The following is a 16,252-nucleotide window of genomic DNA, read 5'->3' as shown; positions in this document are numbered from 1 at the left end:
CTGGCACGGGCACTGGTTCAGGCTCAGGCTCTGGCACGGGCACTGGTTCAGGCTCAGGCTCTGGCACGGGCACTGGTTCAGGCTCAGGCTCTGGCACGGGCACTGGTTCAGGCTCAGGCTCTGGCACGGGCACTGGTTCAGGCTCAGGCTCGTGCACGGGCACTGGTTCAGGCTCAGGCTCTGGCACGGGCACTGGTTCAGGCTCAGGCTCTGGCACGGGCACTGGTTCAGGCTCAGGCTCTGGCACGGGCACTGGTTCAGGCTCAGGCTCGTGCACGGGCACTGGTTCAGGCTCAGGCTCTGGCACGGGCACTGGTTCAGGCTCAGGCTCTGGCACGGGCACTGGTTCAGGCTCAGGCTCTGGCACGGGCACTGGTTCAGGCTCAGGCTCTGGCACGGGCACTGGTTCAGGCTCAGGCTCTGGCACGGGCACTGGTTCAGGCTCAGGCTCTGGCACGGGCACTGGTTCAGGCTCAGGCTCTGGCACGGGCACTGGTTCAGGCTCAGGCTCTAGCACGGGCACTGGTTCAGGCTCAGGCTCTGGCACGGGCACTGGTTCAGGCTCAGGCTCTGGCACGGGCACTGGTTCAGGCTCAGGCTCTGGCACGGGCACTGGTTCAGGCTCAGGCTCTGGCACGGGCACTGGTTCAGGCTCAGGCTCTTGCACGGGCACTGGTTCAGGCTCAGGCTCTTGCACGGGCACTGGTTCAGGCTCAGGCTCTGGCACGGGCACTGGTTCAGGCTCAGGCTCTGGCACGGGCACTGGTTTAGGCTCAGGCTCTGTCACGGGCACTGGTTCAGGCTCAGGCTCCGGCCCGGGCACTGGTACAGGCTCAGGCTCTTGCACGGGCACTGGTTCAGGCTCAGGCTCTGGCACGGGCACTGGTTCAGGCTCAGGCTCTGGCACGGGCACTGGTTCAGGCTCAGGCTCTGGCACGGGCACTGGTTCAGGCTCAGGCTCTGGCACGGGCACTGGTTCAGGCTCAGGCTCTGGCACGGGCACTGGTTCAGGCTCAGGCTCTGGCACGGGCACTGGTTCAGGCTCAGGCTCTGGCACGGGCACTGGTTCAGGCTCAGGCTCTGGCACGGGCACTGGTTCAGGCTCAGGCTCTGGCACGGGCACTGGTTCAGGCTCAGGCTCTGGCACGGGCACTGGTTCAGGCTCTGGCACGGGCACTGGTTCAGGCTCAGGCTCTGGCACGGGCACTGGTTCAGGCTCAGGCTCTGGCACGGGCACTGGTTCAGGCTCAGGCTCTGGCACGGGCACTGGTTCAGGCTCAGGCTCTGGCACGGGCACTGGTTCAGGCTCAGGCTCTGGCACGGGCACTGGTTCAGGCTCAGGCTCTGGCACGGGCACTGGTTCAGGCTCAGGCTCTGGCACGGGCACTGGTTCAGGCTCAGGCTCTGGCACGGGCACTGGTTCAGGCTCAGGCTCTGGCACGGGCACTGGTTCAGGCTCAGGCTCTGGCACGGGCACTGGTTCAGGCTCAGGCTCTGGCACGGGCACTGGTTCAGGCTCAGGCTCTGGCACGGGCACTGGTTCAGGCTCAGGCTCTGGCACGTACACTGGTTCAGGCTCAGGCTCTGGCACGTACACTGGTTCAGGCTCAGGCTCTGGCACGGGCACTGGTTCAGGCTCAGGCTTTGGCACGGGCACTGGTTCAGGCTCAGGCTCTGGCACGGGCACTGGTTCAGGGCGTGTGATTAACAGGCGTGTTGTTTACTGGCGTCTATTTGGCGGGTATTTAATTCAGCATGTCTAGAGGACGATTCCGATGTGAAGGAGGCCTCTTCCGTGAAGGAGTCGCCGGCCAACACCTCTGCTGGGCTAGGGCCGGCAGCCTCCTCCTCTTCGGGCCCCGCGCAAGAGACATCCTCGTCCGCCTCAAGGTTTCGATTGAAAACTCGAGACGCCGCAAACGTTAGCTGGAATATTGGGCCACACAAACACAAGACCGAGTCCGTTAAAACACACTGACACACACACACACACACACACACACACACACACACACACACACACACACACACACACACACACACACACACAACTTAAATTCATAACAAAAACTGGGCCCAAATCCCACATACAGACATAGGTCAAAGTTATGAATAAACAACAACAACAACAACAACAACAACAACAACAACAACATTCAGATATAAGATAATAGGCTACACTGTTTGGCGGGAGGGGAGGGGAGAAAAGGATGGGCCAGCAGGGTCAATCATACTCACTCTGGCCTACTCTAGATTCAAAAGGCAGATTAGTTTAAACGTCGCATTACTATTTATTTACAGTTATGTGGCTAGTTTGGCTTCGGTAGTTCTTGGGGGATAGAGTTAGAAGTGTTGGAAATCCACAGAGTAAAGTCGACGTATTACAAACTTACTCGTAAAGGAAAGGGATATAAAAAAAATCAATATAACCAGCTGACCACGCCTTCAAAAACGGGTTAAAATAGACAAATCGCCCACACTATTGTTAATGAAGACTATGATAAAACAGTACTTTCCTATGCATACAAACCGAGTCATATCTTTCTTTTATATTTAGATTTTTTCGAGCTACATTCTTTCCCTTCAAGGTAAGTCCATAGTTTTAAACGTCTCAGACTGCCGCCCATTGCGACTATTTCCCAAGGCCAGAGAACAGATTAACCGGGTGTTCATGGCTAGCAGTTTCCCAGTTCAAGGTGCAGAATTCGTGTAAAATAATCGCCAGTATCACAAAACAGTCCGCGAAAACACCAGCAACTTCCACGAGAAGCCACAGAGAAGATTAACCGGCTGTTCATTAATTAAGGGTGGGCGAGAACCGACTCTAGAAACGATTCCTTAGATAATAATGCGCAAGAGACTCGATTTTCAACCCTGGGAAATCGATTCCTCTGTATTTCACCCACGCAGTTCCTTTCAGATCCCTCCCCAAGCTCTTGTTCTGTCCTCTTACTCCTCACAGTTCGCCCTCATCCTCACTATATTTTTTTATTCGTATCCCCCTAACACAACATCGCTTATATGTTCTTTCCTCCTTCTACAACTACTATATATTTTATACTACTCTTCCACAGAAGAGAGACATAAGATGGCGGAATTGCTGTGGAAATTCACCATTTTAAGGAAACAATGGAAAGAGGGCGGTGGTGGCGGAGTTCCTTCTTCACTCAATCTTTCACGTCCATCTCAAAACTTACAAGCACTGCAACAACCGCTGTCACCACTTAGTTCATCGATTTTAATATTCCAGCTAACGTTTGCGGCGTCTCAAGTTTTCAATCGAAACCTTGAGGCGGACGAGGATGTTTTGCGCGGGGCCCGAAGAGGAGGAGACTGCCGGCCCTAGCCCAGCAGAGGTGCAGGCCGGCGACACCTTCACGGAAGAGGCCTCCTCCACCTCGGCATCGTCCCCGAGACATTCCGAATTAAATACCCGCCAAATAGACGCCCGTAAACAACACGCCCGTTAATCACACGGCCTGAACCAGTGCCCGTGCCAGAGCCTGAGCCTGAACCACTGCCCGTGCCAGAGCCTGAGCCTGAACCAGTGCCCGTGCCAGAGCCTGGGCCTGAACCAGTGCACGTGCCAGAGCCTGAGCCTGAACCAGTGCCCGTGCCAGAGCCTGAGCCTGAACCAGTGCCCGTGCCAGAGCCTGAGCCTGAACCAGTGCCCGTGCCAGAGCCTGAGCCTGAACCAGTGCCTGTGCCAGAGCCTGAGCCTGAACCAGTGCCCGTGCCAGAGCCTGAGCCTGAACCAGTGCCCGTGCCAGAGCCTGAGCCTGAACCAGTGCCTGTGCCAGAGCCTGAGCCTGAACCAGTGCCCATGCCAGAGCCTGAGCCTGAACCAGTGCCCGTGCCAGAGCCTGAGCCTGAACCAGTGCCCGTGCCAGAGCCTGAGCCTGAACCAGTGCCCGTGCCAGAGCCTGAGCCTGAACCAGTGCCCGTGCCTGAGCCTGAGCCTGAACCAGTGCCCGTGCCAGAGCCTGAGCCTGAACCAGTGCCCGTGCCTGAGCCTGAGCCTGAACCAGTGCCCGTGCCAGAGCCTGAGCCTGAACCAGTGCCTGTGCCTGAGCCTGAGCCTGAACCAGTGCCCGTGCCAGAGCCTGAGCCTGAACCAGTGCCCGTGCCAGAGCCTGAGCCTGAACCAGTGCCCGTGCCTGAGCCTGAGCCTGAACCAGTGCCCGTGCCTGAGCCTGAGCCTGAACCAGTGCCTGTGCCAGAGCCTGAGCCTGAACCAGTGCCCGTGCCTGAGCCTGAGCCTGAACCAGTGCCCGTGCCAGAGCCTGAGCCTGAACCAGTGCCCGTGCCAGAGCCTGAGCCTGAACCAGTGCCTGTGCCAGAGCCTGAGCCTGAACCAGTGCCCGTGCCAGAGCCTGAGCCTGAACCAGTGCCCGTGCCAGAGCCTGAGCCTGAACCAGTGCCTGTGCCAGAGCCTGAGCCTGAACCAGTGCCCGTGCCAGAGCCTGAGCCAGAGTCAGTGCCTGTGCCAGAGCCTGAGCCTGAACCAGTGCCCGTGCCAGAGCCTGAGCCTGAAACAGTGCCAGTGCCAGAGCCTGAGCCTGAACCAGTGCCCGTGCCAGAGCCTGAGCCTGAACCAGTGCCCGTGCCAGAGCCTGAGCCTGAACCAGTGCCTGTGCTAGAGCTTGAGCCTGAACCAGTGCCCGTGCCAGAGCCTGAGCCTGAACCAGTGCCTGTGCTAGAGCTTGAGCCTGAACCGATGCCCTTGCCTGAGCCTGAGCCAGAATAAGTGTCCGTGCCAGAACCTGAGCCTGAACCAGTGCCCGTGCCAGAGCCTGAGCCTGAACCAGTGCCCGTGCCAGAGCCAGAGCCTGAACCAGTGCCCGTGCCAGAGCCTGAGCCTGAACCAGTGCCCGTGCCAATGCCTGAACCATTGCCCGTGCCAGAGCCTGAGCCTGAACCAGTTCCCGTGCCAGAGTCCGTTGAAACACACTGACTGGTACAAACAAACACAAGACTGAGTCCGTAAAAACACACTGACACACAAACACAAACACAAGACTGAGTCTGTTAAAACACACTGACAGGCACACACACAAACACAAGACTGAGTCTGTTAAAACACACTGACACACACACAAACACAAGACTGAGTCTGTTAAAACACACTGACACACACACAAACACAAGACTGAGTTTGTTAAAATACACTGACAGGCACACACACAAACACAAGACTGAGTCTGTTAAAACACTGACACACAAACACAAACACAAGACTGAGTCTGTTAAAACACACTGACAGGCACACACACAAACACAAGACTGAGTCTGTTAAAACACACTGACACACACACAAACACAAGACTGAGTTTGTTAAAATACACTGACAGGCACACACACAAACACAAGACTGAGTCTGTTAAAACACACTGACACACAAACACAAACACAAGACTGAGTCTGTTAAAACACACTGACACACACACAAACACAAGACTGAGTTTGTTAAAACACACTGACAGGCACACACAAACACAAGAATGAGGCTGTTAAAACACACCGACACACAAACACATATACAAAACTGAGTCTGTTAAAACACACTGACACACAAACACAAATACAAGACTGAGTCTGTTAAAACACGCTGACTGGCACACACACACAAACACAAGACTGAGTCTGTTAAAACAGACTGATTGGCACACACACACACACACACACACACACACACACACACACACACACACACACACACGACTGAGTCCGTTAAAACACAATGACTGGCAAACACAAACAAAAGACCGAGTCCCTCAAAACACAGAGACTGACACACACACAAACACAGCCTGAGCCTGAACCAGTGTTCGTGCGAGAGCCTGAGCCTGAACCAGTGTTCGTGCGAGAGCCTGAGCCTGAACCAGTGCCCGTGCCTGAGCCTAAGCCTGAACCAGTGTTCGTGCGAGAGCCTGAGCCTGAACCAGTGCCCGTGCCTGAGCCTGAACCAGTGTCCGTGCCTGAGCCTGAACCAGTGTCCATGCCCGAGCCTGAGCCTGAACCAGTGTCCGTGCCTGAGCCTGAGCCTGTCCCCGTGCCAGTGCCTGAGCCTGAACCAGTGTCCATGCCCGAGCCTGAGGCTGAACCAGCGCCCGTGCCAGAGTCTGAGCCTGAACCAGTGTCCGTGCCTGAGCCTGAGCCTGAACCAGTGCCCGTGCCAGAGCCTGAGCCTGAACCAGCGCCCGTGTCAAAGCCTGAGCCAGAACCAGTGCTTGTGCCGGTGCCAGAGCCTGAGACTGAACCAATGCCCGTGCCAGAGCTTGAGCCTGAACCAGTGCCCGTGCCAGAGCCTGAGCCTGAACCAGTGCCCGTGCCAGAGCCTGAGCCTGAACCAGTGCCCGTGCCTGAGCCTGAGCCTGAACCAGTGCCCGTGCCAGAGCCTGAGCCTGAACCAGTGCCTGTGTCAAAGCCTGAGCCTGAACCAGTGCCCGTGCCAGAACCTGAGCCTGAACCACTGACCCTGCCAGAGCCTGAGCCTGAACCAGTGCCCGTGCCACTGCCTGAATAAGTGCCCCTGCCAGAGCCTGAGCCTGAACCAGTGCCTATGTCAAAGCCTGAGCTTGAACCAGTGCCTGTGTCAAAGCCTGAGCCTGAACCAGTGCCAGTGCCCGTGCCAGAGCCTGAGCCTGAACCAGTGCCCGTGACAGAGTCTGAGCCTGAACCAGAACCCTTGCCAGAGCCTGAGCCTGAACCAGTACCCTTGCCTGAGCCTGCGCCTGAACCAGTAGCCGTGCCAGAGCCTGAGCCTGAACCAGTGCCCGTGCCCGTGCCAGAGCCTGAGCCTGAACCAGTGCCCGTGACAGAGTCTGAGCCGGCACCAGAACCCTTGCCAGAGACTGAGCCTGAACCAAACCCTTGCCTGAGCCTGAGCCTGAACCAGTAGCCGTGCCAGAGCATGAGCCTGAACCAGTCCCTGTGCCTGAGCCTGAACCTGAACCATTGCACGTGCCAGAGCCTGAGCCTAAACAAGCGCCCGTGCCAGAGCCTGAACAAGTGCCCGTGCCTGAGCCTGAGCCTGAGCCAGTGCCCGTGCCAGAGCCTGAGCGTGAACCAGTGCCCGTGCCTAGGGCTGAGCCTGAACAAGTGCCCGTGCCAGAGCCTTAGGCTGAAGACTCTGCCCGTACCTGAGTCTGACCCTGAACCAATGCCTGTGTCAGAGCCTGAGCCTGTACCAGTGCCCATGCCAGAGCCTCAGCCTGAACCAGTGCCCGTGCCTGAGTCTGAGCCTGAACGAGTGCCGTGCCTGAGCCTGAGCCTGAACCAGTGCCCGTGCCAGAACCTGAGCCTGAACCAGTGCCCGTGTCTGAGCCTGAGCCTGAACCAGTGCCCATGCCAGAACCTGAGCCATAACCAGTGCCCGTGTCTGAGCCTGAGCCTGAATCAGTGCCTGTGCCAGAGCCTGAGCCTGAACCAGTGCCCATGCCAGAACCATGACCCTGCACTTGCAACTTTTCCACAACATAAGAAAAAATACATTAATCAGAAAGTGGCGCAATTCCGCTGTAAAGGGTTATGACCATGGAGGTATTATGGGAGGAGCCGCCATGACGTCACGAACGCGAAGCCAACGCGCTATTGGTCCGCTGTCTCCCACCCCCTTTAGACTCAAAACATATATCAGCTGATCCAGTGGACGCATTGAAAGTGCATACAATCCCTGCCTTTTCTGAGTGTAGGTAGGAACAACCCCTCACGTAACTATTGCTTAATGACACTTTCATAAGCAGGTCTGGTGAGAGGGATTTAGGGGTCTTAGTGAGCTCTGATCTCCGTCCAAGAGCACAGTGTAGTCAAGCTAGAAATCGAGCAAATAGGGTACTGGGATTTATTTCTGGGAGCGTAAGCAACAGAAGCCTCGAAGTCTTCTTCAAAGTATATTTAGTATTAGTTAGACCTCATCTTGACAATGCGGTTCAGTTCTGGTCACCTTACTATAGAATGGATATCAAAATGTTAGAATTGGTGCAGAGGAGGATGACTAAGATGATTCAGGGGCTGAGAAACTTGCCATACAAGGAAAGATTCAAACTGTCAAACTTGCATTCTCTAGAAAGGCGAAAGGTGCGTGGAGACATGATCGAGGTTTATAAATGGATGAAGGGCTTTAATAAGGGAGACATTCATAAGGTTTTGTTGGTAAGAGAACTGGTAGGACACGAAGTAATGGGTTTAAACTGGATACATTCAGATTCAACAGGGACAGAGGCAAAAATTGGTTTACTAACAGAGTGGTGGATGAGTGGAATAGGCTTAGCAGTCATGTGGTGAGTGCCAATACAATTGTCACATTAAAAAATAGATTAGATAAATTCATGGACAGCGATATTAGGTGGGGTTAGATACACGGGAGCTTTGGTTCAAAGGAGCTGCCTTGTACAGGCCTACCGGCTTCTTTGCAGACTCCTACGTTCTTATGTTCATATGGCTGTACGAAAAGGGAGCGTAGTGGTTCTACATCATTTCACAGGTGAGTTGAGAACTGTATAACCAGATAGGGCTACATATGATAGAAATCTGCAGTTCTGTTGTACACTGACATTGAGGTTACCAGGCGGCTGCCAGGGTACCTGTCCTCGACCCGGGCTGAGCTGTATGCCATACTTGAGGCTCTCCACACTGTCGCAGCTTTCCGCAAAGATGTTTACTTGTCTGTCGATAGCCAGGATGCATTACATGAACTTGTGTCCTCCTCCCCTACAGACTGTGATCTTGTAACTAAGTGCCTGACTGCCCCCCGTGCCCTTGAGGCCGCAGGTGCCACGGTGCCCTCCCATGTGGGCAGCCAGCACAATGAAAAGACAGACTGCCTTGGTCGACGTGCCCTTCAGGATGACACAGTGGACCCTGGCACTGACTATACGCTTAGTTATGTTAAGAATATAATTAGGATTATTTCCATAATAACATTGCTACCCAACTCAGACACTGCTGTGACAATGGCAGCACCAGCAGCCTCCATTATGCAAGTGTCTCCCACCACTGTGTTTACCCCTATGGGCGACAGTGCACCTCGCGATGTGGTAGGAATGCGCCTTAGGCTAGGCTATAGGTACTACTGGGTGGTTAGTATCTCCCTTGTGCCTTCTGCACTCAGGCCGAGGGGCCACACACTGCAACACTATGTCATGGAATGCCGCGGCCCTTTCATTGCTTTTTTTTTTAGCCAAGAGACTGCCTTGACCTTAAGGCTGGGATCACACGAGCCACTTTTAGTGGTCAGTGGCCACCACAAAAAATGGTCACTACGAAAAATGGTGGGTAGGTGCAACATTCACACGAGCCACTCGGTGGCAGCCACTAATGAGGTCAGCACGTGGCGTTATGGATCTCGTAGACGCAGCAGCTGTCTGTGCTCTCTTGGTAAAAAGCGCTGAAGAAAGTACTGCCATGGGTTCACCCCATATATACTTAGCAACAGACTACTGCGTGTAGCATTCCACACATCATTTACAAAGCTAAAAGAACACGATATTTTTTTTACGACTTCAGGAGGTCACAGGATATGTTTAATCATCTTATGACAATAACTGGTCCACGTATAACACGGCAGGACATCAACACGAGGAATTGTGACCCAGTAGAAGAGAGACTTGCGGCAATTTTAATATAAGACTGAACATGAAGAATATTAAGTCACATTAAATGTAGTTTATTGACAATTCAGCAGTCCTTGCGGTTACCTAACTGTGAGGGCAACTCCCAACTTAGCGGGCGAACGACCGGGGCACTCCTGCCGCCCGCCCGCATCTTGCCGTTCGAAGCGGTTCAACTACCGAGGCGCAGCGAACCACCTGCTTCACTCCCGCTGCTGTTCGCCTGACGCCGTTCGGACGCCCGGTCGACTGAATCACCGAGGCTTCTCAACCCGCTATGGAGGCAACTTGTGGCCGCCAGCGCCTTCCGCATCAGACAGCGACCGAGCCTCGCCCTGAACACTTGCTTTTACTAAAGCTCCAGCCCTGGTCTCACTCGGCTAACTCAGATACCGTGGGCTCGTTCTGGGTGCCTTACCTCCCTCTCCACGCCCTGACTCCCCGTTACTGCTGTGAACCTGACGCCCTTTTTTCTCCTGCGCCTCCTCGTCCACAACGTCTACATCACTTCAAGGACGAAGCTGTGCTGCTCGTCATTGCCACTCTGGACGAGACGCCCAGAAGAGGAAGAGGCCAGTAACGGGTCATTGCTGAGTCCGGCGTGCTGAAGCCTTCGTGTTGGAGACTTCAGATTGTAAGGCCTGTTTTGGGGTTTTCACTGTACTTAAAGTAAACTGGTGTTCAACCATTTATCTTGTTGTTTGTTATCCTTCCGATTACAGCACCCAACATTGGATCTTGACATGTGGCGACCTCGCCAGGATTGGGTCAACTGCTAATCAGGAAGGGTTGGCTTGTTTAGTCGCCTTTACGCGCCACTTGCTGTCTGCGCCCCTGAAGTGAGTGTTTAATCCTTCACCGTTCTTTTGGGCTGTTGTACGCCCACGGTGGGATTTGTTGGTGCTGCCATAGCCCTTTTTCAGCCCTTGTGTTGTTCTTTATCACCCAATCACTGTTTGAGTATTGGGGTTGGTTTCACGCCCTTAGTACCCTTTTGCAGGGCTTTTTCCTACTTTTTCTTTTTTTCCTTTGTGTCTTGACTTCACGTTTGTTTTGGTTCTGTGTTACATTTTCTTGGTCTGTTTTTGTTGTTGGGTCTTATTGGTGTCATTACCTGTTGGGTTTACTTTTTTGCTTTGTTGTCCATATTAACCATGTCCAGCTTTGAGGTGTTTAAAGCTCAGGCTGTAGCCTTGGGGCTGGAGGGTGAGGATCTCGGTCGGAGAAGAGAAGCCCTCGCCGAGAGAAAGCGTCTCCTCGCCGAGAGAGAGGAAAAGTCTCCTCGCCGAGAGAGAGGGAAAGGCCCCTCGCCGAGAGAGAGGAAAGCGTCTCCTCGCCGAGAGAGAGGAAAAGCGTCTCGCCGAGAGAGAGAAAGGCCTCGCCGAGAGAAAAGCGTCTCCTCGCCGAGAGAGGAAAAGCGTCTCCTGCCGAGAGAGAGGGAAAAGGTCCTCGCCGAGAGAGAGGAAAGGCCCCTCGCCGAGAGAGAGGAAAAGGCCCCTCGCCGAGAGAGAGGAAGGTCTCCCCTCGCCGAGAGAGAGGAAAGCGTCTCCTCGCCGAGAGAGAGGAAAGCGTCTCGCCGAGAGAGAGGAAAGGCCTCGCCGAGAGAGAGGAAAGCGTCTCCTCGCTGAGAGAGGAAAAGCGTCTCTCGCCGAGAGAGAGGAAAAGGCCCTCGCCGAGAGAGGAAAGCGTCTCCGCCGAGAGAGAGGAAAGCGTCCTCGCTGAGAGAGGAAAGGTCTCCTCGCCGAGAGAGAGGAAAAGGCCCTCGCCGAGAGAGAGAAAAGCGTCTCCTCGCTGAGAGAGAGGAAAAGCGTCTCTCGCTGAGAGAGAGGAAAGGCCCCTGCCGAGAGAGAGGAAAAGCGTCTCCTCGCCGAGAGAGAGGGATAGCGTCTCCTCGCCGAGGGAGAGGAAAAGCGTCCTCGCCGAGAGAGGAAAGCGGCCCTCGCCGAGAGAGAGGAAAGCGTCCTCGCCGAGAGAGAGGAAAAGGTCTCCTCGCCGAGAGAGAGGAAAGCCCCTCGCCGAGAGAGAGGAAAAGCGTCTCCCTGCCGAGAGAGAGGACACGCGTCTCCTCGCCGAGAGAGAGGAAAAGCGTCTCCTCGCCGAGAGAGAGGAAAGGTCTCCTGCCGAGAGAGAGGGAAAGGTCTCCTCGCCGAGAGAGAGAGGAGCGTCTCCTCGCCGAGAGAGAGGAAAAGGCCCCTCGCCGAGAGAGAGGAAAAGGCCCCTCGCCGAGAGAGAGGGAAAGGTCTCCTCGCCGAGAGAGAGAAAAGCGTCTCGCCGAGAGAGAGAGGAAAAGGCCCCTCGCCGAGAGAGAGGAAAGCGTCTCCTCGCTGAGAGAGAGGAAAAGCCCCTCGCCGAGAGAGGAAAGCGTCTCGCCGAGAGAGGGAGGCGTCTCCTCGCCGAGAGAGAGGAAAGGCCCCCGAGAGAGAGAGGAAAAGGTCTCTCGCCGAGAGAGAGGAAAAGGCCTCTCGCCGAGAGAGAGGAAAAGCGTCTCCTCGCCGAGAGAGAGGAAAGCGTCCCTCGCCGAGAGAGAGGAACAGCGTCTCCTCCCCGAGAGAGAGGAAAAGCGTCTCCTCGCCGAGAGAGAGGAAAGCGCCCTCGCCGAGAGAGAGGAAAGGTTCCCTCGCTGAGAGAGAGGGAAAGCGTCTCTCTGCCGAGAGAGAGGAAAAGGTCTCCTCGCTGAGAGAGAGGAAAGCGTCCTGCCGAGAGAGAGGAAAAGGCCCTCGCCGAGAGAGAAAAGCGTCTCGCCGAGAGAGAGAAAGGTTCTCGCCGAGAGAGGAAAAGGCCCCTCGCCGAGAGAGAGGAAAAGCGTCTCCTCGCTGAGAGAGAGGAAAAGCGTCTCCTGCCGAGAGAGAGAGAAAGGTCTCCTCGCCGAGAGAGAGGAAAGCGTCTCCTCGCTGAGAGAGAGGAAAAGGCCCTCGCTGAGAGAGAGGAAAGCGTCTCTCGCCGAGAGAGAGGAAAAGGCCCCTCGCTGAGAGAGAGGAAAAGGTCTCCTCGCCGAGAGAGAGAAAGCGTCCTCGCCGAGAGAGAGGAAAAGGCCCTCGCCGAGAGAGAGAGAAAAGCGTCTCTCGCCGAGAGAGGAAGTGCCCTCGCCGAGAGAGAGGAAAGGCCCTCGCCGAGAGAGAGGGAAAAGCCCTCGCTGAGAGAGAGGAAAAGCGTCTCTCGCTGAGAGAGAGGAAAAGGTCTCCTCGCTGAGAGAGAGGAAAAGCGTCTCTCGCTGAGAGAGAGGAAAAGGCCCTCGCTGAGAGAGGTAGGTGCCTCGCTGAGAGAGAGGAAAAGGCCCCTGGCTGAGAGAGAGAGGAAAGGCCCCTGCCGAGAGAGAGGAAAGCGTCTCCTCGCCGAGAGAGGAAAAGGCCGCCGAGAGAGGAAAGGCTCCTCGCCGAGAGAGAGGAAAAGGTCTCGCTGAGAGAGAGGAAAAGCGTCTCCTCGCTGAGAGAGAGGAAAGGCCCCTCGCCGAGAGAGGAAAGCGTCTCCTCGCCGAGAGAGAGGAAAAGGCCCTCGCTGAGAGAGAGAAAAGCGTCTCGCCGAGAGAGAGGAAAAGCGTCTCCTGCCGAGAGAGAGGAAAAGTCCCCTCGCCGAGAGAGGAAAAGCGCCCTCGCCGAGAGAGAGGAAAGCGCCCTCGCCGAGAGAGAGGAAAAGGTCTCCTCGCCGAGAGAGAGGAAAGGCCCCTCGCCGAGAGAGAGGAAAGGCCCCTCGCCGAGAGAGAGGAAAGCGTCTCCTCGCCGAGAGAGAGGAAAGCGTCTCGCCGAGAGAGAGAAAAAGCGTCTCGCCGAGAGAGGAAAGGCCCCTCGCCGAGAGAGAGGAAAGGCCCTCGCCGAGAGAGAGGAAAAGCCCCTCGCCGAGAGAGAGGAAAGCGTCTCCTCGCCGAGAGAGGGAAAAGCGTCTCCTCGCCGAGAGAGAGGAAAGGTCTCCTCGCCGAGAGAGAGGAAAAGGTCCCTGCTGAGAGAGAGGAAAGGCCCTCGCCGAGAGAGAGGAAAAGCGTCCCCTCGCCGAGAGAGAGGAAAAGGCCCCTCGCCGAGAGAGAGGAAAGGCCCTCGCCGAGAGAGAGGAAAGGCCCGCTCGCCGAGAGAGAGGAAAGGCCCCTCGCTGAGAGAGAGGAAAGCGTCTCCTCGCTGAGAGAGAGGAAAGCGTCTCTCGCGAGAGAGGAAAAGCGCCCCTCGCTGAGAGAGGAAAAGGTCCTCGCCGAGAGAGGAAAGGTCTCCTCGCTGAGAGAGAGGAAAGGCCCCTCGCTGAGAGAGAGAAAAGCGTCTCTCGCCGAGAGAGAGGAAAAGCGTCTCGCTGAGAGAGAGGAAAGCGTCTCCTCGCCGAGAGAGGAAAAGGCCCCTCGCCGAGAGAGAGGAAAAGAGATAGGAAAGGTCTCCTGCTGAGAGAGGAAAAGCGTCTCTCGCTGAGAGAGAGGAAAAGGTCTCCTCGCCGAGAGAGAGGAAAGGCCCTCGCTGAGAGAGAGGAAAAGCGTCTCCTCGCTGAGAGAGAGGAAAGGTCTCCTCGCTGAGAGAGAGGAAAGCGTCTCGCTGAGAGAGAGGAAAAGCGTCTCCTCGCTGAGAGAGAGGAAAAGTGCCCCCTCGCCGAGAGAGAGGAAAAGCGTCTCTCGCCGAGAGAGAGGAAAGGCCCCTGCTGAGAGAGAGGAAAAGCGTCTCTCGCCGAGAGAGAGGAAAGGTCTCCCTGCTGAGAGAGAGGAAAAGCGTCTCCTGGCCGAGAGAGAGGAAAAGCGCCCTGCTGAGAGAGGAAAGCTGTCTCCTCGCCGAGAGAGAGGAAAGCGTCTCCCTGCCGAGAGAGAGGAAAAGGCTCCCTCGCCGAGAGAGAGGAAAAAGGCCCTGGCTGAGAGAGGAAAAGGTCTCCTTGCTGAGAGAGAGGAAAGCGTCTCCTGCTGAGAGAGGAAAAGGCCCCTGCTGAGAGAGAGGAAAGCGTCTCCTGCCGAGAGAGAGGAAAAGCGTCTCCCTGCTGAGAGAGAGGAAAAGCGTCTCCCTTGCTGAGAGAGGAAAGCGTCTCCTCGAGAGAGGAAAGGTCTCCTTGCTGAGAGAGAGGAAAGGCTCCCTTGCCGAGAGAGGGAAAGGCCCCTGCTGAGAGAGGGAAAGGTCTCCTCGCTGAGAGAGAAAGCGTCTCCTGCCGAGAGAGAGGAAAGCGTCTCCTCGCCGAGAGAGAGGAAAAGCGTCTCCTGCCGAGAGAGAGGAAAGCCCTTGCCGAGAGAGAGGAAAAGGTCTCCTTGCCGAGAGAGAGGAAAGGTCTCCCTTGCCGAGAGAGGAAAGCGTCTCCCTGCTGAGAGAGAGGAAAAAGTCTCCTGCTGAGAGAGGAAAAGCGTCTCCTGCCGAGAGAGGAGGAAAAGCGTCTCCTTGCCGAGAGAGAGGAAAAGCGTCTCCTGCCGAGAGAGGAAAAGCGTCTCCTGGGGAGAGGAAAGCGGGCTGCTGAGAGAGGAGTTTCAACTTGCCAAGATGCAAGTGGAAAAAAATAGAACTGCCCAGTCGTCGCCCATGGAAAACGGCTTCCTTCCTGCGAGAACGTGGAGGACCGAAATTGCCCACCTACCAAGAGGAGAGGACATCAACAACTACCTCATCCGTTTAGAAAAGGGTGGCTGAACTATTCCGGATCGACAAGGATAGCTACGCTATGAGGTTGGTTGTTCTCACGGCAAGGCCACTGAACTGTATTCTTCCCTGTCAGCTGATATAATCGAAGATTACGTTCTTTTGAAGAAAGCTCTCACGGGCTTTAAAACGGCGGAAAACTACCGTCAAGACTTCAGTCACGCCAGGATAAGAGTTGGGGAAACCACCAGGTTCTCCATCCATCTGACTCGGTTGTTCCAGGCGTGGTTGGAAGCTCTGATGTCCCCTGCACTTACGAAGAGCCCTGGAGTTTATGCCCTGACTGCTTCAACTAATCTCACCCCAGATTTGAGGATTCTTCATCATGAACGCCAATGAAACATCTTCCTGACGCAGTGAGACTTGCTGACGACTGGTCGTCTGCCCGCAATGCCTACCCTAAAGCTTCATCTCCAATTCCTGAGACCTCTAAGGCTGCTTTGCCCACGAAATCTTCAGAATCTCTCCGGGAGCCTCCTCCAAGACCTCTGCCCAGCCCAGTACAGTAACCCTGAGGTGTCACCAATGCGGGGAGGAAGGCCATCTACGTCCGCTGCCCGAAGAATCCCCGCGCCTTCAAAGATGTCGAACCTGCTAAACCATCATATCAGGTGAGTTTTTGCTCTGACAAAAAGTGTCCCGAAGTTTTCTGTTTCGCACTATTAACGGGTCTTGAGCTCCACATCATCAGGATACTGGCTGTTCCTGTGTGATCGTCTCTGAAGACTTGCTACCTGATATAGATGTTGGTTGTCCAAAGGTCTCCCTTGCTGACTACCCAGGACGAGGACAAGTTTCCGTAGTGAGGTGCCACTTGCCGTCCCTACTTCACCGGTTGGACTGAAGTGGTACGAGCTCCTATTGTTTGTTGGGGCCTCATCGGAAACGTGCCTGGGGTAAGGGATCCCATGACCCTGACTCTTCTCAATTCCATCTGATTCTTCCAGAACATCTCACCTTCAAAGTTGCCGCGAGGGACTCTACCTCGTGTTCTGACATCCCCTGCAACCCCTGGACCCCGGATCCCCGACGCCATTACCACTGTGCTGGTAGGTTGAAGAG

The 16,252-nt window shown here is 55.6% G+C and overlaps 1 protein-coding gene across 1 annotated transcript in view; it reads left to right on the top strand.

The window, feature by feature from the left end:
- Window positions 1-3,457: 3,457 nt before the first annotated feature.
- LOC126993972 (protocadherin Fat 1-like) overlaps window positions 3,458-16,252 on the top strand; it is a gene marked incomplete at its 5' end in the record, with an annotated part of 65,237 nt that continues 52,442 nt past the window's right edge. The window contains 2 exons of the mRNA XM_050853193.1: window positions 3,458-3,791; window positions 16,138-16,239. Of these exons, the coding sequence (XP_050709150.1) occupies window positions 3,458-3,791; window positions 16,138-16,239 (436 nt within the window). The remainder of the gene's footprint in view (window positions 3,792-16,137; window positions 16,240-16,252) is intronic.

Source organism: Eriocheir sinensis, unplaced genomic scaffold (genome assembly GCF_024679095.1).
Source record: "Eriocheir sinensis breed Jianghai 21 unplaced genomic scaffold, ASM2467909v1 Scaffold70, whole genome shotgun sequence".
NCBI lineage: Eukaryota > Metazoa > Arthropoda > Malacostraca > Decapoda > Varunidae > Eriocheir > Eriocheir sinensis.
This window is presented reverse-complemented; position numbering and strand designations above follow the sequence as displayed.